Source organism: Sminthopsis crassicaudata, chromosome 4 (assembly GCF_048593235.1).
Source record: "Sminthopsis crassicaudata isolate SCR6 chromosome 4, ASM4859323v1, whole genome shotgun sequence".
NCBI classification, from domain to species: Eukaryota; Metazoa; Chordata; class Mammalia; order Dasyuromorphia; family Dasyuridae; genus Sminthopsis; species Sminthopsis crassicaudata.
This window is the reverse complement of record NC_133620.1, coordinates 27709214-27730714: the sequence shown is the minus strand read 5'-3', so window position 1 is coordinate 27730714 and position 21501 is coordinate 27709214. Positions and strand designations below refer to the sequence as shown.

The window sequence follows — 21501 nt, the reverse complement described above, 5'->3', positions numbered from 1 at the left end:
CAACCATTCTCCAATTGATGGTCATCCATTCATCTGCCAGTTTCTAGCCACTACAAAAAGAACTGCCACAAACATTTTGGCACATACAGGTCCCTTCCCCTTCTTTAGTATTTCTTTGGGATATAAGCCCAGTAGTAGCACTGCTGGTTCAAAGGGTATGCACAGTTTGATAACTTTTTGGGCATAATTCCAGATTGCTCTCCAGAATGAGAACACATAAATATTGTAGTTTGGATGTCAAAGACTGAAATTTCAGGTCCACTGGGGTCAGAGTCAAAGATACTCCACCTCCCTCCTGCCTCCAATGGATTGTAAGTTCTGTTGATGTTGATTGTTTTCCAGGAACTGAATTAGGGACCTAATTATCCCTGTTACCTGTGGCTTGAATGCTTGAGAGTTAAGGCAAGAAAGTTAAGGCCAAAGTCAGTTTAGTCAGTGAACAAGCATTTATTAAGTACTTGCTGTATGTTAGGCACTATGCTAAATTGTGGGAATACAAATACACAAAAAAGTCAGTCTCTGCCCTCAGGGATTTTATAGTCTAATGGCGTAAGAAGCGAAGAGACATCATATAAAAGGAAGTTTAAAAGTCTGTTTCAATCTGCATTCAGAACTCATCAGTTCTCTATCTGGTGGTGAATAGCAATTTTCATCACAGTTATATTGGAATTGTTTGTATCATTGTTTCAATCAGAGCAGCTAAGACTTTTACAGTTGATTATTTTTATAATATTGTTACCATACACAGTGATCTGCTGGTTCTGTTCCCTTCACTTAGTACTAGTTCATATTATAAGTTCTTCTCAGGTTTTTATGAAACCATCCTGCTCATCATTTCTTAGAGCACGATAGTCTTCCATCACAATGATATACCACAACTTGTTTAGCCCTTTCCCTTTAATTTACAGTTCTTTGACAACATAAAAAGAGTTGCTATAAACATTTTTGTACATATAGATCCTTTTCCTTTTCCTTTGATCTTTTTGGAATACAGACTATCAAGGGTATTGATGGGTCAAAGAACATACATAATTTTATAGCCCTTTGATTTTAGTTGCAGATTGTTCTCCAGAATAGTTGGACTAATCCACAACTACACTAATAATGCATTAGTGTGCCAATTTTTCTACATCCTCTCCAGCATTTGTAATTTTCCTTTTTTGTCATGTTAGGCAGTGTAATAGATGCGAGGGTACATATCAGATTTGTTTTAATTTGCATTTCTCTAAGTAGTAGTGATTTAGAGCATTTTTTCATGTGACTATTGATAGCTTAGGTTTTCTTCTGAAAACTTCCTATTCATGTCCTTTGACAATTTATCAACTGGGGATTTTTTTTTTTAAAGAAAAAAGTAAATTTGACTCAATTGCTTACATATTTGAGAAATTAGACCTTAGTCAGAGAAACTTGTTGCAATCCCCTACCCATTCCTGTTTTTTTTTTTTTTTTTCTCTCTAATTTTGGCTACATTAATGTAGTTTTGTTTCTGCAAAAGCTTTTTAATTTCATGCAATCAAAATTATTTATTTTACTTCCTGTAATCTACTCTATCTCTTGTTTGGTCTTAAACTCTTTACTTATCCATAAATCTGATAGATATATTTCCTTGAAATTGACATTGTTTTCCCAGAAATTTTTGACAAATGTTGAGTTCTTACCCCAAAAGCTTGGATCTCCAGTCCCTTCTCTGTGTGCAGATGGTTGTCTTCATCACAAGACCATCAGACCTAGCCTGAATCATCTCATTTTTGAAAAAAAAAACATCAGAATTGATCATCATATAATTTTGCTGTTGCCATGTACAATGATCTTCTGGTTTTGCTCACTCGACTTAGTATCAATTTATGTAAATCTCACCAGGTCTCTCTGAAATCATTCTGCTGCTCATTTCTTATAGAACAATAATATTCCATAACATTTATATGCCATAACTTATTCAGTCATTCTCCAATTTATGGGCATTCACCAAGTTTCTAATTTTTTGCCACTACAAAGAGGGCTGCCACGATCATTTTTAGCCCATGTGGGTCCCTTTCCCTCCTTCATGATCTCTTTGGCAGTAGAAACACTGCTGGATCAAAGAGTATGCACAGTTTAATACTCATTTGGGCATATTCCAAATTACTCTACAGAATGGTAACACTAGTTCACAACTCCACCAATATATTAGTGTGAAGGATAAATTTTATAGACAAAAAGTGTAACATCCAAACAACAGAAGGCAATATCATAAATAGAAAAACAACAGCAACAACAACAATACGATTGGTTACCAAGTCAGAAGCCTCACAGATGTGGAGAACAAAATAATTGGTTGGAAATTGGGAATGTGAGGCTAGCAACCTGTCTTCCCATTTTATCATTGGGAAATTCTGATTAATTTAGTCCACCTTTGAGAAAAACAAATAATGTATAGATAACAGATTTCTTCTAATTCCTTTAATAGCAAGGATTGCTAGTAGCATAGAATTAAGAGATTAAAAAAATAATATTTATTTTTAGGGAAAATGAATTTTTAAACTTTACTCAGAAAGACCAAACTATTGAACCTATGAACCTATGACATAATTCAAACTCAAAGAAACATGACTTAGTTCTTGGAAGATTGTTATATTGTTATCATCTTCCATATAGAAAGGGCCACAATTTAGCTTTTTTTTTTTTTTTTGAGTTAATTGATTTCTCTTTAATCTTCCCTTTTTATGCTTCTCTTGAATTTTGTATTTAATCTTGTATTTAAAAGTGAAATTTTATATTCAGTTATCATCTTTTCATCAGGAATGCTTGAAAGTTCTCTATTTCATTAATTATCTATTTTCTCTTTGGAGAGTATACTCAGTTTTGCTGGGAAAATTATCCTTGTTTGTAATCCCAGCTCTTTTTCCTTCTGGAATAAGCTATTCCAAGTTCTCCTTTCCTTTAACATGCTCATTGCAAAATCTTGTATGACCCTGAACTGTGATTCCATGATATTTGAATTGTTTCTTTCTTGCTGCTTGAAGTATTTTCTCTTTGATCTGGGAGCTCTAGAATTTGGCTATATTATTTCTGGGAGTTTTCATTTTGGGCTCTCTCTTAGGTGGTGATCAGTGGATTCTTTCAATTTTCATTTTACTTTTTGATTCTAAAATATTAGGGAAGTTTTCCTTGATAATTTCTGAATTATGATGTCTAGGTTCTTTCTTTGGCTTTCTGGTAAATTCTTAATATTAATTAAGTCATTCTTATTTTTCAGTAATTCTTAAATTATCTCTCCTTGATCTATTTTCCAGGCCAGTTGTTTTTCCAATAAGCTATTTCACATTTTTTCTATCTTTGCATAATTTGGACTTGTTTTATTGTTTTTTGAATTCTCATGCAGACATCAGCTTCCAGTTTTGTCAATTCTATTTTTTAAGGAGTTATTTTCACAGTGAATATTTGTGCTTCTTTTTCTACTTGGTCAATTATGTTTTTTAAAGTATTTTTAATCTTTTTTTTGCCTCTTTTACCAAACTGTTAATTTGTGTTTTCATAATTGTCTTTATTTGTTTTCATTTTTTTAACCGAGGTTTTTCCTCTATCACTCTTATTTGATTTTGAAAAAAATTTTTTTAGCTGTTCTGGAAATTCTTTTTTGGCTTCAATTCACATTTTTCTTTGAGGCTTTGTTTGCTAATATTTTGACATCATTGTCTTGCTCTGCTCTATCACCTTAGAAGCCTTTTATGATCAGGGTCTTTTTTCTTGTTTACCATTTTTAAATACCCTATTTATTCATTTGGAACTTTAATTTAAGGTTAAACTCTGTCCTGGTGTGTATGTGAGAGGGGCTCAATCTCAGGCTTAAGGTAATTCTGCTAAACTAACTAGTTCTGGGGATTTTGAAGTTTTTAATGCTTCAAGTGGTATGATCTAGGAAGAGGTATGGTCACAGAGTGCTCTGCACTCTGATCCTTATCCAAGAAGAGTTCATTATCCCTTGAGATTGCACCTGATACTGTTCCTCAAGGACCCTTCTCCCTTGAGACTAGAAATGATATTATTTCTCAAGTTCGCTAATTGGGACCAGAAGGGTTACTGCTTCTCAGGGCTTTCACTCCCTCTTGACCTAAAATATTTTTCTCTATGCTCAAACTTTGACTCAGAAGTGGCTATAAGAATGGAGTTACTAGGGCAGCTAGCTGGTATGGTGGATAGAGTACCAGCCCTGAAGTTAGGAGGATCTGAGTTCAAATCTGGCCTCAAATACTTAATACTTTCTGGCTATGTGACCCTGGGCAAGTCACTTAACCTCAATTGCCTCAGCAAAAAAAAAAAAAAAAAAAAAAAGAATGGAGTTACTAAACAGCATCTACTCCTGACTCCAAAAACTAGCACAAGGATCCCCTGTAATCTTTCTGACCAGTTGTCAGGTCCTCTTACTATTTATGATTTGGGTGCTCCAGAAGCTTCTGCTGCTTCTGTCTCCACTGCCTAGTTCTACCTTTGGTGTTTCATCTGTGGATTCTGGGTCAGCCTCCTTCCTCATATAATGGATCTCTTTTTCCAACCTTTTACGTAGTTTTGGTCTGGAAGAATGTCTCACCTTGACCTTTTTTTGGCTCTTCCACTCCAAAATTTGATTTGAGGTATTTTAAAAACTGTTTGGAGGGGAATGTTGGGAGAATTTCATTGAGTGCTCATCTATTCTGACATCTTGGTTCCATGCTTGGAAGTCTTGTTTTCTCATCTTTTTCATCACCTATTTTTGGATGGTAGTACTGGTGGAAGCAGTGAGATTGATGATTATCTATGTTCTTGTAGTCATTTGAATTCAATAAATACCTAATCTTCATTGCTTCTTGAGGTGTCTAGATAGTGAGCAAAAACTAAGGTGTCCTTGCTCTTAGGGCTATAAATTCTTCTGGAAAGAAAACAATAGTCCCAGGTAAGTATATCCTAATACACACACACACACACAAACAGACACACAGACACACACACACCCCAAGTAATTTCAGAGTGGAGAGGTTTTATTTATTTATTTTGGTGGAGGGGATCAGTAAGGATTTCTTAGAAAGTAGTATTTGAATTGTGCTGTGAAAGAAGGAAGGGATTCATTTAGGAAGAACTGAGGAGGGAATATGCCAGGTGCTACACCTGCGGGCAGCTGGGCCTTACCTCCTTCTCTCTAGCTTCAAAGTGCATCTGGACAGGAACCAGCTGTGTTCACCAAAGAGAGTCAAAAGCCAGAAGAGAGGAAATCAAGATGCTCTTTATTAGAGGTGCTTTCCTCTGCTTTCCCTCTCCTTTTCTTTACAATCTTGATCCCTCTTTATATATCCCCCTTTCCACACCAACCTCAAGGAAGTAAGCTTATGCTGACATAGGTGAGGTGACAGAGCACTTTTCAGGACAAACATGTTTTTGGGTCACTTGCTCTTTGACCTGAGCTATTGTCAGCAACCTTTGCAAGCCCCAGGTCTCATGTTTGTCAGGGCAACTACAACTTAATATTTCCTTATCTCCAAACCAACACAGATTTCCTATCTGGACTCACGACCCCTGAACCCTGTGTCAGCACAAACTTCTTGCTGGGGCCCTCTTGGCCCCAACAGGAATACCTTCCATTTGTTGTGGCAAAGGTGTGAAAATAGGATAGGAAAATGTCCTGATTGGGGAACAGAAAACAGATCAGTTTGATTAAAGCACATTGTGTATGAAGGAAATTAATGTCAATTCAGCCTGGTGAGATAGGAGCCAGAATGTGAAAGGCTTTAAATATCAAACTGAGGAGCGAGTCACTAGTGTTTCTTGAATTGGAAAATGCCCAGTCAGATCTGGGTTTTAGGAATACTAATATTGCAGTTCTGTGGAGGGTATAATAGAAAGGAGAGATTACATAGAAACCACTTAGGAAGTTGTTGAAAGAGTTAAGGTAAGGGGGGGGTCAGGGCTTGAAGGATGATAGAATGTGTGCAAATGGAGAGGAGGAGATACACACTGAAGACGTTGGGAATAATAAGCCTTGAAAACTTTTTAGATAGGGAGCTATGTGAGAATCAAGAGTCAAGGATCCTTACTCCAAGGTTTTGAACGTGAGTATCTAGAAAAAAATCTTGGTGCTGTGAGGGATTATGTGATTTCTCATAAAGTCATTAACTAAGGCAGATTGAATCTATAACCTAAATGTTAGTTTATGAAGGTCTGATGGGTTTGGGAAAATGAAATTCTTTGTACAAACCTTACAATAGAGTGCTCATACTAGCTCAAGCAAGCATTTGCAAATATTGTAACCATGTGACCACCATAAACTTAGGCAAACACACTTGCAATAAATCAATTATATTGGTCTGGCTAGAATTTAGCAAACCTTTGCTATTTCCACTTGAGTAAGCAACGAGCAAGCAGTGAAAATTAACTGGATTAGGGGAAGGGGTCATGGATTCCTGTGGCTTATGACTATATAATTGCCCTTCACTTCTGTGAAATTGGCTTCCTCTCTCTGAAGAACTCAGTGAGCAGACTGCTTGCTTCTCATGAGAATCTAATAAAGCTCCTAATCTTCACTTTGAGAAATCTCTGAATAGTCATTCTGAGTTAGGGGCTACATAGCCATCCCACACAGTGTCCTCAACACAATGGAATTTATAAAGAGGGAAGGGGAAGATAATGGGTTTGACTTTAGACATGTTTGCTATGCTTATGGGGCATCCAGGTGGAGATGTTAACTTAGTGGTTATAAATGAGATTTTGAGACCGAAACTCCAAAGAGAGAATAGATTGGATGTATAGATACTGGAGACATTTGCTTAGATATGTTAATTAAACCCTTGACTACTAATGAGATCACATAGCACAATATTGGACAGGGGGTAGAGAACAGGGCAAGACTAAGTCTTGGGAAATGGATGGCCCCCATAAATGAGTGGGATGTAGATTATGAAAGAATTCATCTGACCTTTAGGAGGAAAAGCATGAGTTTATATTTTGACCAGATATTGCCTTTGGCACTGAGCCCTGTCAATCCAAGAATGTTTTTTGAGCTATCTTGTCTTCCTCTTCAGAACAATTGATTCACATTGATTAAACTGTTAGATAGCAATATTATAGAGGAAGGGGGAAGATAGACTGGGAAGGGAACTAGTGTTTATTAATCACCTGCTAAGTACCAGGCACTATGCTAAATGCTTTTTAAATGTGAACTGTTTTGATCATTACAATAACACTAGATAAGTGCTATTTTATAATTGAGAGAACTGAGGAAGACAGAAATCATTTATTCTATATGTCACAACTAATTAATATTTGCAGCTGGATTTGAAGTCAGATCTTTTGATGCCAGACCTAGAAATCTATCTACTATACCATGGAACTGCCTATTATAGGTAGTATCAATGTCATTTCTGTTGCCCATTTCCTATTTTGATTTTCACATACCTTCTTTAAAGAATTCAATGTCAAATCTTTTAAATTATGCATTATATTTTTCTCATTATTATTCTTTCTCTTTCTCTCTCTCTCTTTTTTTTTTTTTTTTTTTGTTTTTCTTTTTTTTTAATTAACTGAGCAGTCTGATTATCTGCTTATACACAGAACTCTTAAGTCAGGACTAACACTTATGTTCATGATAAGTCTCTTCCTGTCTGTCAAAATGTAGAAACTTTCATTCTTTGTGTCACCATGCCTGACGCCTAGCAATGCTGAGGTTAGGAAGGGGAGACTCCAAAAGTCCCAGACCAGTGTCGTGAGGTGTCTCAAAAGACTTTGCAGGCTTGACCCCATCTTCTAGTCAAGGGGCAAAGTTTTATTGAAAGGAATGGTACGCCATCTCAAAGTAGATGAATTGTAAGGGAATTCAGTAAAGAAACTGAAGCAAGGAGAGACACTTATATAGTTTTCAATCATAGATATGCTAATTCTATGGCGCATAGTAAGGAAAAGTGATTCTCTATTGACCAGATTATTACTAACAAGATGATCAGTCAGCAATGAATTGGAGTGGTCTTATTAACTATTGTCTCAGGAGTTTGATCTGTGGGAGTTTCCTGAAGCTATCTGGCTAAGGAATGGTCAGAATCAGATAGATTGGGTGTGTGTTTCCTGAGGCAGATTCCAAAGTCAGAAGACCCAGGACCACTGCCCCATTAGGACAGAAGCCCCTCAAGGTCAGGGAACTACAAAATCACATTACATTAGCAATACATTTTTTAAAGAAAGTTCATCAATACAAGCGTACAGCTTCTTTATAAGCTACAAGTCTTTGAACTTATTTCTTTCTTTTGAACAATGTCTTTCAAATATTTCTCTCCAATCCTTATTTTTTCTTTCATTAGTATTGGAACCACCCAATATTAGCGCTTGTGCTGATTTGATTTGCAGGATTTTCCCAAATTCTTCATAGATTTCCTTAGAGCTGAATCAATCATTAACTCAATTAACAAATGCTTATTAAGCGTTTATATGCTAAGAACTATGCTAAATCCTGGACTAAAGAGTAAGGCAAAAACAGTGCCTTCCTTCATGGATTTCACTTTCTGATGAGGAGATAATATGTAAATAGCATGTCAATTAGAAATGTTACATAATAATTTTAAATAGTCAATTTAAATAAAAAATAAATTTACATTTATTAACTAAAATAGGTCAATTTTAAGTGATATAAACTATTAGACAAATGGTCTATAAATAGGTACATAAAAGAAATATATAGAATAGTTGAGATGTAATTTCAAAGCAAGTGAGATTTGAGCTGAGTCTTGAAGTCAGGTGTAGAGGAAGCCTTCTAGGTAGGGGGCATAGCTAATGCAAAGGCACAGAGTCAGGAGACTGAGTGTCATGTGTGAGGGATAGCCAGTAGGTCAGTCTAGTTGGATCAAAAAGTGCATAAAGAGGAGTAAAGTAGAAGAAGACTGAAAAGACAGGAAGGGGTGCCAGGGCTTTAAATGCCAAAGGCAACTAATGCTGGTTTCTAAACTGTACTTATTTTCATCTTGGTCTTTTTATTTTAGTACACATGAATAACATTGCAATACATTATGATTAAATATTCCATGAAAAATATTCTTGTAGATTTTGGGTGTACAATGAAGCTTATTTTTATCAATTTCTTTCCTTGCTTCTGTATGGAGTGCCTGTGAGCCATTTTCGTATTTGGCTGCAACAGTCTTCTTCATTTTTGTTTTACTTATATCAAGAAAATAAAAGATGAATAGATTCAGTTTTTATGGCAATATAGTCAATCATTGGTAACTGGGCAAGATTCCCAAGTTTGAAGTGGCATCAGTCTATTAAAGTGTGTGATTTCTCTAAAAATGTTAATTCTTATCTTATCCTGCTTCTCTTCCTGCCAACCCAACCATTATTACCACTATAGAAATGGAGGGATTGAGAGCCATTTTGCAATTTTTAGTTACATGCATTGCCATGAGTAACAAAATTTCATTACCTTGTTGCCAGTCATATGTTTCTCTATGATTAGATAGTCTGGTCCTTGGAGAATGGATTCAGAAGTATACTATAGGTGTTGGATTAGAACTTTGTGGAGGAGAGAATAAAAATAAAAGAAAGGAGGGGGGGAAAAGAAAACCAGGGGGAAAGGAATGATAGAAAGTGCCAGAAAAGATGGGAAATAATGAGATGAGGAGTACAGGTAGAGGAGATAGAATTGGCAAGGAGAAGGACAGTCTTCTGAGATTGAGATGATGTTGTGGAAGTGTGGAGTGGTGTAGATAAAGAAGATTGAGACAGATGGCTTCTATCTTTTTTTCCAATAAAGTATGGGATCCTCAAGGGCAGTTAGATAGTGTAATGGATAGAGTATTGGGCTTAGACTCAAGAAAACTCCTCTTCATGAGTTCAAATCTGGCGGTCTGAGCTGGGTCAAATCACTTAACTTTGTTTGCCTCAGTTTCCTCATTCATTAAATGAGCTGGAGAGGGAAACAGTGAACCACTTCATTATCTTTGCCAAGAAAAACCCCTAATGGAATCACTAAGAGTTGAACATGACTGAACAACAATAGGGTTCTCTAGTTAGAAGGAGGGAAATGATAATGCTCACATTTTGATTGGAAAGTCAAGACACAGATATCTGGAATACAACCAAGATAGGAGATCAGTAGCAGCTCTAGACAACCAATGATGGTTCTAACATTTTGTAGCTGGTAGGATTCCCACCCATTTACTTATCATCCATCTACCTATCCTTATGTCCATACATGCATCTCAACTACCCTTCCATTGGCCATTCTGCATTCCCACTCTTCCTCTCTATAATACTTTAATTCATTGGTTAAATGCCTATAATGGGAAAGACACTGCCATTGGTACAATTGGAGATAAAAAAACAACCAAAAATGAAATTGTCCCTGCTTTCAAGGAGCTTGCATTCTCTACCAGTTTTACAAGTACCAGCATTTTCTGATTCTTTATGCTAGACAGGAAGAATGGTGAATGGCATATTGGGATAAAAATATCGTGTCACATAAATTGTGACAGGTTTATACTTGATTAAAAAAACACCACCACCAAACTTTGTAATCTTGAAAGGTATACAGAAATGTTATATATGAGAAAGTAATGAACTCCCCTTCACTATGGGTCTTCAAACAGAGCCTGGATGAATATTGTCTTTTCTTTATATTCTTTGTGCTTAGCACAATGTGTGGTACATACTAGATGATTAATACATGTGATTATTGGTTGTTATTTGTTGGAGATGGGATGATAGGACTCTTTTTTGGGTTGGGTGAGGTAATCTCTGAGGTCTTCCATGCTAACTCTGAGAGTCTGCAGTTCTGAAGATGAGGCCATCCCCTTTCTAAAGAATGAAGGGCAACTATTCTTGAATGTGAAAGGGGTTTAGAAATAGTCCATTTGGATGAGACTTTTTGGATTGATAGACCGGTCCATTGTTTGGCCTGGGACTCAAAGACACCCTTAATAAGCCATCATCCAGCTTATACTCAAAGAAGGAGGGATATAAATGAAAGAGTGCTATATTTGGGTCAAAAATCTTGAGCTGCCATTTTGCCTCAATCACTTTTTACAAAGGTTATCTTGGACAGCTCCTTTCTCTTTTCTAATATCAAAATTCTTTCAATGTAAAATACAGGGTTAGACTAGGTGTACATTTTTTTTAGTAGTAATTAAAAAAATCTTTGGTGGTGGGGAATGCAAACATTTATTAGGCATCTGCTATTTTTTTCTTCATTTGCTCTTTTTTATTTAATTTTTAAAATTAATTTTATAATTATAACTTTTTTTTTGAAAGTACATATGCATGGGTAATTTTTTTTTTACAACATTATCCCTTGCACTCACTTCTGTTCTGAATTTTCCCCTCCTTCCCTCCACCTCCTCCCCTAGATGGCAGGCAGTCCCATACATATTAAATGTATTATAGTATATCCTAGATACAATATATGTGTGCAGAACCGAACAGTTCTCTTGTTGCACAGGAAGAATTGGATTCAGAAGGTAAAGATAACCTGGGAAGAAAGACAAAAGTGCAAACAGTTTACACTCATTTCCCAGTGTTCCTTCTCTGGGTGTAGCTGGTTCTGTCCACCAGTGATCAATTGGAACAGAATTAGATCTTCTCTTTGTCGAAGATATCCATTTCCATCAGAATATATCCTCATACAGTATCGTTGTTGAAGTGTATAATGATCTCCTGGTTCTGTTCACTCAGCATCAGTTCCTCTAAGTCTCTCCTAGCCTCTCTGTATTCATCCTGCTGGTCATTTCTTACAGAACAATCATATTCCATAACATTCATATACCATAATTTACCCAACCATTGTTCAATTGATGGGCATCCATTCATTTTCCAGTTTCTAGCCACTACAAAAAGGGCTGCCACAAACATTTTGGCATATACAGATCCCTTTCCCTTCTTTAATATTTCTTTGGGATATAAGACCAGTAGTAACACTGCTGGATCAAAGGGTATGCACAGTTTGATAACTTTTGGGGCATAATTCCAAATTGCTCTCCAGAATGGTTGGATTCTTTCACAACAATGCATCAGTGTCCCAGTTTTCCCACAGCCCCTCCAACATTCATCATTATTTTTTCCTGTCATCTTAGCCAATCTGACAGGAGTGTAGTGGTATCTCAGAGTTGTCTTAATTTGCATTTTTCTGATCAATAGTGATTTGGAACATTCTTTCATATGAGTGGAAATAGTTTCAATTTCATCATCTGAAAATTGTCTGTTCATATCCTTTGACTATTTATCAATTGGAGAATGGTTTGATTTCTTATAAATTAGAGTCAGTTCTCTATATATTTTGGAAATGAGGCCTTTATCAGAACCTTTAACTGTAAAAATATTTTCCCAATTTGTTACTTCTCTTCTAATCTTGTTTGCATTAGTTTTGTTTGTACAAAAGCGTTTTAATTTGACGTAATCAAAATTTTCTATTTTGTGATCAATAATAATCTCTTGTTCTCCTTTGGTCACAAATTCCTTCCTCCTCCACAAGTCTGAGAGGTAAACTATCCTATGTTCCTCTAATCTATTTATGATCTTATTCTTTATGCCTAAATCATGGACCCATTTTGATCTTATCTTGGCATATGGTGTTAAGTGTAGGTCCATATCTAATTTCTGTCATACTAATTTCCAGTTTTCCCAGCAGTTTTTGTCAAATAATGAATTCTTACCCCAAAAGTTGGGATCTTTGGGTTTGTCAAACACTAGATTGCTATTTTTATTCACTATCTTGCCCTGTGAACCTAACCTATTCCACTGATCAACTAGTCTATTTCTTAGCCAATACCAAATGGTTTTGGTGACTGCTGCTTTATAATATAGTTTTAGATCAAGTACATCTTATTGCCGAGGCTAGCATTTCTAATACAATATTGAATAGTAATGGTGATAGTGGGCAACCTTGTTTCACTCCTGATGTTACAGGGAAAGGTTCCAGTTTATCCCCATTACATATGATGCTTACTGAAGGTTTTAAATATATGCTCCTGACTATTTTAAGGAACAGTCCATTTATTCCTATACTCTCAAGCATTTTTAGTAGGAATGGATGTTGGATTTTATCAAATGCTTTTTCTGCATCTATTGAGATGATCATGTGGTTTTTGTTAATTTGATTATTAATATGGTCAATTATACTAATAGTTTTCCTAATATTAAACCAGCCCTGCATTCCTGGTATAAATCCTACTTGATCATAGTGTATGATCCTGGGGATGATTTTCTGAAGTCTTTTTGCTAATATCTTATTTAAGATTTTAGCATCAATATTCATTAAGGAGATTGGTCTATGGTTTTCTTTCTCAGTTTTCAACCTACCTGGTTTAGGTATCAGTACCATGTCTGTGTCATAAAAGGAATTTGGTAGGACTCCCTCATACCCTATTTTTTCAAATAGTTTATATAACAATGGGGCTAATTGTTCTTTAAATGTTTGGTAGAATTCACATATAAATCCATCTGGTTCTGGGGATTTTTTCTTAGACAGTTGATTAGTAGCTTGTTCTATTTCTTTTTCTGAAATGGGACTATTTAAACAATTTACTTCCTCCTCTGTTAATCTGGGAAGCCTATATATTTGGAGGTAGTCATCCATTTCACTTAGGTTATCAAATTTTTGGGCAAAGTAATTCTTTATTATTGCTCTAATTTCCTCTTCATTGGTGGAAAGTTCCCCCTTTTCATTTTTAAGACTCACAATTTGACTTGCCTCTTTCCTTTTTCTGATCAGATTTACCAAAGGTTTATATATTTTATTGTTTTTTCATAAAACCAACTCTTAGTTTTATTTATTAATTCAATAGTTTTTACTTTCATTATTATTAATTTCTCCTTTTAATTTTAGAATTTCAAGTTTAGTATTTGATTGGAGATTTTAAATTTGGTCTTTTTCTAGCTTTTTAAGTTGCAAGCTCGATTCATTGATCTTCTCTTTCTCTATTTTATTCTAGTAAGCCTCTAAAGATATAAAATTTCCCCTTATTACCGCTTTATCTGCATCCCACAAATTTTGGCATGATGTCTCATCGTTGTCATTATCTTGAGTGAAATTATTAATTGTTTCTATAATTTGCTGTTTCATCCAATCATTCTTTAAGATGAGATTATTTAGTTTCCAATTACTTTTTGATCTATTTACCCCTAACTTTTTGTTGAATGTAGTTTTTATTGCATCATGATCTGAAAAGAAAGCATTTACTATTTCTGCCTTCCTGCATTTAATTTTGAGATTTTTATGTCCTAATATATGATCAATTTTTGTATAGGTTCTATGAACTGCTGAGAAGAAAGTATACTCCTTTCTATCACCATTCAGTTTTCTCCAAAGATCTATCATACCTAATTTTTCTAATATTCTATTTACCTCTTTAATTTCTTTCTTATTTGTTTTGTGATTTGATTTATCTAATTCTGAGAGTGTAAGGTTGAGATCTCCAACTATTATAGTTTTGCTGTCTATTTCTTCTTGCAACTCTCTTAATTTCTCCTTTAGGAAGTTAGATGCTATACCACTTGGTACATATATATTTAATATTGATATGGCTTCATTGTCTATGCTACCCTTTAGCAAGATATAGTTTCCTTCCTTATCTCTTTTAATTAGATCAATTTTTGCTTTTGCTTGATCTAAGATAAGGATGACTATCCCTGCTTTTTTGATTTCATTTGAAGCATAATAAATTTTGCTCTAGCCTTTTACCTTTACTCTGTATGTATCTCCCTGCTTTAAACATGTTTCCTGTAAACAACATATTGTAGGGTTCTGACTTTTGATCTAGTCTGCTATCTGCCTCCGTTTAATGGGAGAGTTCATCCCATTCACATTTACAGTTAAAATTACTAATTCTGTATTTCCTGCCATCATATTACCCCCAGATTATGCTTTTTTTCCCCTTGCCCCCCTCCCGCACCCCTTCCCCAGTATTTAAACTTATGGGCCCCACTTGCGTCACACAGCCCTCCCTTTTTAGTATCCCTCCCCCCTGCTTTTAAATCCCTTCCCCTTTCTTGTACCCTTCCCTTATTACTCTTTTCCTTTTCCCCTTTCCTCTCCCCCTTTTTAATTAGGTGAGAGAGAATTCTCTGTAAAACAAATATGTCAATTATTTTCTCTTTGAGCCAATTCTGATGAAAGTACGATTCACACAATGTTCCTCCCTTTCTCTAATTTCCTTTAGACATGATAAGTTTTCTTTGCCTCTTTCTGAGATGTAGTTTCCCTCCTTTTTTCTCCCCTTTTCCCATTTTCTGACACTATCCCCTTTCCATTTCTACTTCCCATATTATACATGTGGACTTTCTGTATATCCACAATAGAAATACAGTTCTCAAGAGTTCCTTTTACCTTTTTCTGCTTCTCTTGAGTCCTGTGGTTGGAGATCAAATTTTTTGTTTAGATCTGTTTTTTTCCTTAGAAATAAATGGAATTCATCTGTTTCATTAGATGTCCAACTTCTTCCATGGAAGAAAATGCTCAACTTAGCTGGGTAGTTTATTCTTGGCTGCATTCCAAGTTCTTTGCCTTTCAGAATATCAGATCCCAGGACCTTCAATCCTTTAATTGGAGGCAACCAGATCTTGAGTGACCCTTATTGAGTGACTCAGTATTTGAATTGCTTTTTCCTGGCTGCTTGCAATATTTTTTCCTTAGTCTGATAGTTCTGAAGTTTGGCCACAATATTCCATGTAGTTTTTTTTTTTTTTCCTTTTTCTTTCTTTCTTCTTTTTTTTTTTTTAAGAGTCTTTTTCAGAAGGTGTTCGATGAATTCTTTCAATGCCTATTTTACCTTCTGGTTCTATTACCTCTGGGCAGTTATCTTTGATGATTTCCTGTAAAATAGAATCTAGGCTCTTTTTTTTTTTTCATCATAATTTTCGGGAAGTCCAATAATCCTCAGATTATCTCTCCTAGATCTATTTTCCAGGTCTGTCAATTTTCCAAGTATTGACGTTTTTCTCCAGTTTTTCATTTTTTTTGGTTTTGCTTGACTGATTCTTGGTGTCTCAATGAATCATTTGTTTATATTTGTTCAGTTCTGATTTTTAATGAGTTATTTTCTTTTTTTTTTAACTTCTTTTTGTATATGTCTAATTGAGTTTTTAAATGAGTTGTTTTGCTCTATGGAATTTTTTTCCATTTCACTTTTTTTTTTTTTTTTAAAGTGAGTTATTTTCTTTTTCCAATTAACAAATCCTACTTTCTTGGGAATTCTTTCTTTTTTCCAATTCACAAATCCTACTTTCCAGGGATTTTTTAACCTTTTCCAACTCACAAATTTTGTTTCCCTGCACTTCTTGTGAATTCTTTATCTTTTCCAATTCACCTTTCAGGACATTGCTACTCTCTTGCATAGCTTCTCATTCCTTTCCCCATTATTCTTTTAACTTTCTTTCAAGGTTTTTAATAGTCTCTTCTAGGAGAGAGTTATGTAATGGGGGCCAGGTAACATTCCTCTTCAAGGTTTTATCTGGAGACTGTTTGCTATTAGTCTCCTCATGGTTGCAAACCTGTTCTCTTTCTGTATAGAAGCTATCTATCTCTTCATTTTTTTACTCATTTTAAAAAACATATAGGGTCTGTCTTCAGGGCAAGGAGGTTACCAGCTTCCTCTGCAGAACAGGGATAGATATATGGACAGCAGCTATCTTGTCAATAGGCTGCAAAGGTACGGGAGTGCTCTGGGAGAGAGCTCCCCCCCCCCACCGGAAGTGATTCAGAGATGGTTAGCACGGGCTGGGCTGCAGAAGTGTCCAGTGAAGAAACCCAGCTATGTGGCCTAGCGACTGCCCTGAGGCTAGAGGCTGAACAGTGAAAGTGTCACAACCCCAGGCCAAAGCCATCCATGGGGCTGTGGATATTAGCAGCTGACCAGCGAATAGCCCCTGTGCACAGACTGGAAGTGTCTCTGACCCAGGAAGCACAGTCGCTGCTGTTGAAGTTCCATTGCCTCAAGGCGAGCCCCCCACTGTGCAGATTAGAGGCTGCCCCTAGCTGTGTCCCCCTGCCTTGAAGATTCTTAACTGCCCCAAGGAAAAGCCCCGGACAGCAGAATTGGGCTGCACAGCCATGCTGTGATCTGTGCTGAGTCACTTCCGGTTTTGGGTGGGCAGACTATAGTTTCTGGCATTTTTTTAGAGTGGCTTTGATTTCTTTGATGATCTGCTGTTTTGCAAACAGAGTAGAGCAATCAGCCTATGCCAGAATCCTCTGTCTCTGTAGCTTTTCTAACCCCAGAGGCCTTCCCAGCCCGATCTGCACAATATGCTAGCCTAGTTCTATCAATGTCCACTACTGGTCTTTTCCCCTGCCCCTCAGGACAGACCTTGTCTGATGAAATTCCAGATTCTCTTCAGCTGGTAAGTTTTGTGCTTCTAATCTTCGTGGGTTTTACCAGTCAAGTGCTATTTTTGAGGCTGAATTAAATAGTTGGTATTGAGGGTAAGAGAGAGCTTAGAAAGTTGAGTGTGGCTTCTCCGCCATCTTGGCTGTGCCCACTGATTTTTTTTTTTTTTTTGCTGAGGAAATTGGGGTTAAGTGACTTGCCCAGGATCACAGAGCTAGGAAGTGTTAAGTGTCTGAGGCCAGATTTGAACTCAGGTCCTCCTGACTTCAGGACTTCTGCTTTATCCACTGGCTTGCACTGATTCTTGAAGGAATCAAATTTTAGGCTTTCCCCCTAAAATCAGGATCCTATCTGCCTCACGTTGGGCACCAAATGTAATGTTCTTTTTCTCTAAATTATAATCATTCTCTGGGAGCAGATCTCTTGGGGAGCTTCTGGAGGCAGCCTTAGTTTCAGTTAAGTTCAATAATCCCAAATGCAGCCAGGAGTTAAAGTCCAGATCCTTTATTTTCTCCTTCCAAGTCTTGTCTCCTTCTTTGGGCCCAGTTAGCTTTAATAGAAGCCTATCTCTCTCCTTGGTTCCCGAGAGCTCTTGTCAGAATGTCTCCAGCCAGCACAAAGTTGGAAGTTGGAATGAATCTTGACTCTGTCTCCAAGAGTGGGATTGTGGATGGTCTTGTGAATCTCCCAGAAGTCAATCCTAGTTGTGAATCTCCTGGAAGTCCATGACTGGGCTTGTCCTTTAGACTTGTGATTTTCTCAACTGAATCCTGGCTCTGAATCTCCTGGAAGTTCCAGTAAGCTTGTCCTTTTATATGCTCTTTCAAAGATGTGAACTTTTAAAGATGTGAAAGGTGTGAACTCTGAATTAGAGAACTGTTAAGTACCATGTTAAATTAGACAACCGACTTAGCACCTTGTAAGAATCCTAACATAAAAATACCCAAGTTTTCCTTCCAAATAAAAAGGAGTAAGCCTTTAATAAATAAGAAATAAATTTATTTTGTATAATTATAAACATTATATAAATAATATAATATATTGCATAAATAAATATATAATATAATACAATTATATGAATATATTATACAATAAATAAATAAATTTCTAATTATCTATTAATATTTATATATTAAGACTATATATCTGGCACTGTGCTAAGTGCTGGAGATTAAAAAAGAGGTAAAAGGCAATCTCTGCCTATGAAGAGTTTCCAGTCTGATGGTGGAAGACCACATATAAACAACTATATATAAATTATAGACAGGATAAATAGGAAAGAATCAACCTTTCTCTCTGTCTCAGTTTTCTATCTGTAAAGTGGGATAATAATAAGAGCCTACTTCCCAGGTTTCTGAGGCTCAATTGAGATTATGTTATTTATTTATTATTATTAAATATATTAATTTATAATTCAATCAACAATTTGATCAATCCAGGAGATATTGCATTTTGATCATGTACAAAACTCAGTACTAGGGGCTAAGCCAGAAGCAGAGGGCACATAGAACTGGGAGGACTGGCATCTTCCCTGGATGATCTCACAGCAATTAAGGGCTGGAATCTGCTGAGATCACAACAAATCCCACAGATTGCCTCACTCACTGGACACATTGGAACCTCTCCCTTCACCTGTGCCTGTTTCTTTTGCAGTTTCAGGAGAAAGAAGAATTAAAGCTGATAGTGTCCTGGTCACGGAAATTCCCTTGTGCCTTTCCTCGATGGTTCACTGGATTTATGGCCATTCTCCAAATCTATGATCCTGACTACATGAAAGTTGTTCTGGGCAGATCAGGTGAGAGAAGCACCCCTATATATGCTTTTTTCATTTGTTCTCCCTCAGGCCCCTTTTCAAAAACTCCATCTCAGTTCTCTGACAGGTGTCCTGTCCTTATGCATTCCCCATATTCTTTGTTCAATCCCCACCTTCCCAACCCCTCCCATTTTGTTCCCCTAGAGGATCCTCCCCAACCTCATGGATAATTGCTCCAAGGTGTGTCCCCACCTGCCCCTGGGGAGAATCTCCAAAGGAAGGGGAGTTTGGAAAGGGCTGCCTTTCAAATCATGTATATTCCCTTTTCTCTGTTTCAGATCCAAAATCTAATTTAACCTACAGATTCTTGGTCCCCTGGATTGGTATGTTCAAAACTCCAAGCTTTTGGGGGCCCCATTTACTACTTGTGCTCTGTCAAGTCCTTGTTTTCCCCCTATATTACTTTCTACCCACCTGTTGCCACACTTTTCTGGCCACTCACTAATTTTTTTTTTTTTCTTGGCTAGGCATTTGTGGTTAGATGACTTGCCCAGAGTCACACAGATAGGAAGTGTTAAATATCTGAAGCTGGATTTGAACTCAGGTCCTCCTGAATCTAGGGTCAGGGCTTTACCCACTGTGCCATCTAGCTGCCCCATCTCATTCACTCTTGTTAGACTATTGACACATTCTCCTAACCAGCCTCCCTGCCTCCTGCCTGTTCTCTCTCCAATCCTGCCTCCCCTTGCTCAGAAGCCTTCACCAGTTTTTCATTGATGATACCAGAAGATCTAATGAGATAATGTCTGTAAAACTCTTACTACAGTGCCTAACACCTGGTAGGTACTTGACCAATGGTTGTTTCCTTTTCCTCCTCTCCTCACTCTAGAGTAAAATCCATACTACCTAGACCTCCCATAGAATCCAGCCACAACATCCTTTCTAGCCTCATACGGTCCTCCCTTCCCCCTCACATACATTACTACATCAGCCAAATGACACTTTTCATTAAACCTTGGACATAACCTGGGCTTTCTGTTTAAAGCACTTTTATCCATCCCTTTGCATGAAATACCACTGCTTTTCCCCACGCTTCCCTCCCTCATTCCCATGTTTCTGGTTGTAAAAATGCACAGGGCACAATTCTTTTATTTATTGATTCACTTATTCTACAAATATTGCAGGCACTCTCACAATGTTCAATTTTGGGCTCTCTCTCTCTCTCTCTCTCTCTCTCTCTCTCTCTCTCTCTCTCTCTGTATGTGTTGAAGAGGGAATATAGACATGTTCATGGTCTCTGTCACAAGAGAGAAATCACAGTTTCTTAGAAAAGGTATGGTCTGTACCCATGATGCATGTCAAGCAGGATGTAAGAAGAGCTGAAGGAGAGTGTTTGGGGGGTATAGAGGAGGGAAGAACGTCTGCCAGGTAAGAAGAATTATTTCCGGGGGAAGGTAACATGATACCTGGCCCTTGAAGGGTAGGATTTTAATGGAGAAGGGAGGAAGGCATACAAAGAGTAAAGAATAATGTTAGTGATGGGCCAGTGGTAGGAATATGTTCAAATTTCTCCTTGGAGAGTCCTCCCATGCATTTTCTCTTCTCAGACCATGAGCCACCTGGACCCTTGAGGCTCTCACTGAACCTCACCTTTGACCCTTTATCTGTATTTCCTGGGCTCAGGGAGAGGGCTCCTGATCTTGAATGGGCCAACCTGGTTCCAGCACCGGCGGCTGCTGACGCCTGCCTTCCATTATGACATCCTGAAATCCTATGTGGTACTAATGGCTGAGTCTGTCCAAGTGATGCTGGTGAGTCTTCTGCAAGGGTGCCCACATGCACAGGTGGACATATAGACCCTCGTGGGCCAATGCACATTTACACATTTATATCAACACTCAATGCCCTTTCCTTCATAAAATCCCAGAGCTGGAAGGGACTTGGGAAGCTGGCTAGTCCACACCTCATACCTAGAGATGAAGCCCTACTACAATATCTATTCTCAATATTAAGAAATATTCTCAAATAAATATTCATTCATTTCATTTATTCATACTCTGCTTATATTTTGTTGGATCGATTGATTGAATCTATTGAGGTATCCAGGACTTTTGTGAATACATTAATGAAGGTAGAATCTGATCCTTACACAAGGAAAAGGGCCAAGCATTTTTTCAAGCTTGGAGAGAAGTGTTGAAGAGAGTTCTCATCCTCTCCTCTTTTCTCCTATTGCACTATTTCTCTCCCTTCTCCCACTATTCCAAATAGCTAGAAGGTAATTGAATATCAGCAAAAATTGAGGTAGTGCCAAATATCTATCTAGGTAGGTTCCTAATAATACTCATCCTTGAACTAATTCATCAACAATCATTTATGAAATTCCGAGTATGCTTTAGGCATTGGCAAACAAAAGCAAAAACAAAAATAACCTCTGCATTAAAGAGG

The 21501-nt window shown here is 37.0% G+C and overlaps 1 protein-coding gene across 1 annotated transcript in view; it reads left to right on the top strand.

The window, feature by feature from the left end:
• Positions 1-21501, top strand: part of LOC141541688 (cytochrome P450 4A6-like) — a 36537-nt gene that overhangs the window by 2465 nt on the left and 12571 nt on the right. The window contains exons 2-4 of the mRNA XM_074266025.1: positions 18957-19098; positions 19395-19439; positions 20740-20867. Coding sequence (XP_074122126.1) covers positions 18957-19098; positions 19395-19439; positions 20740-20867 — 315 coding nt within the window. The remainder of the gene's footprint in view (positions 1-18956; positions 19099-19394; positions 19440-20739; positions 20868-21501) is intronic.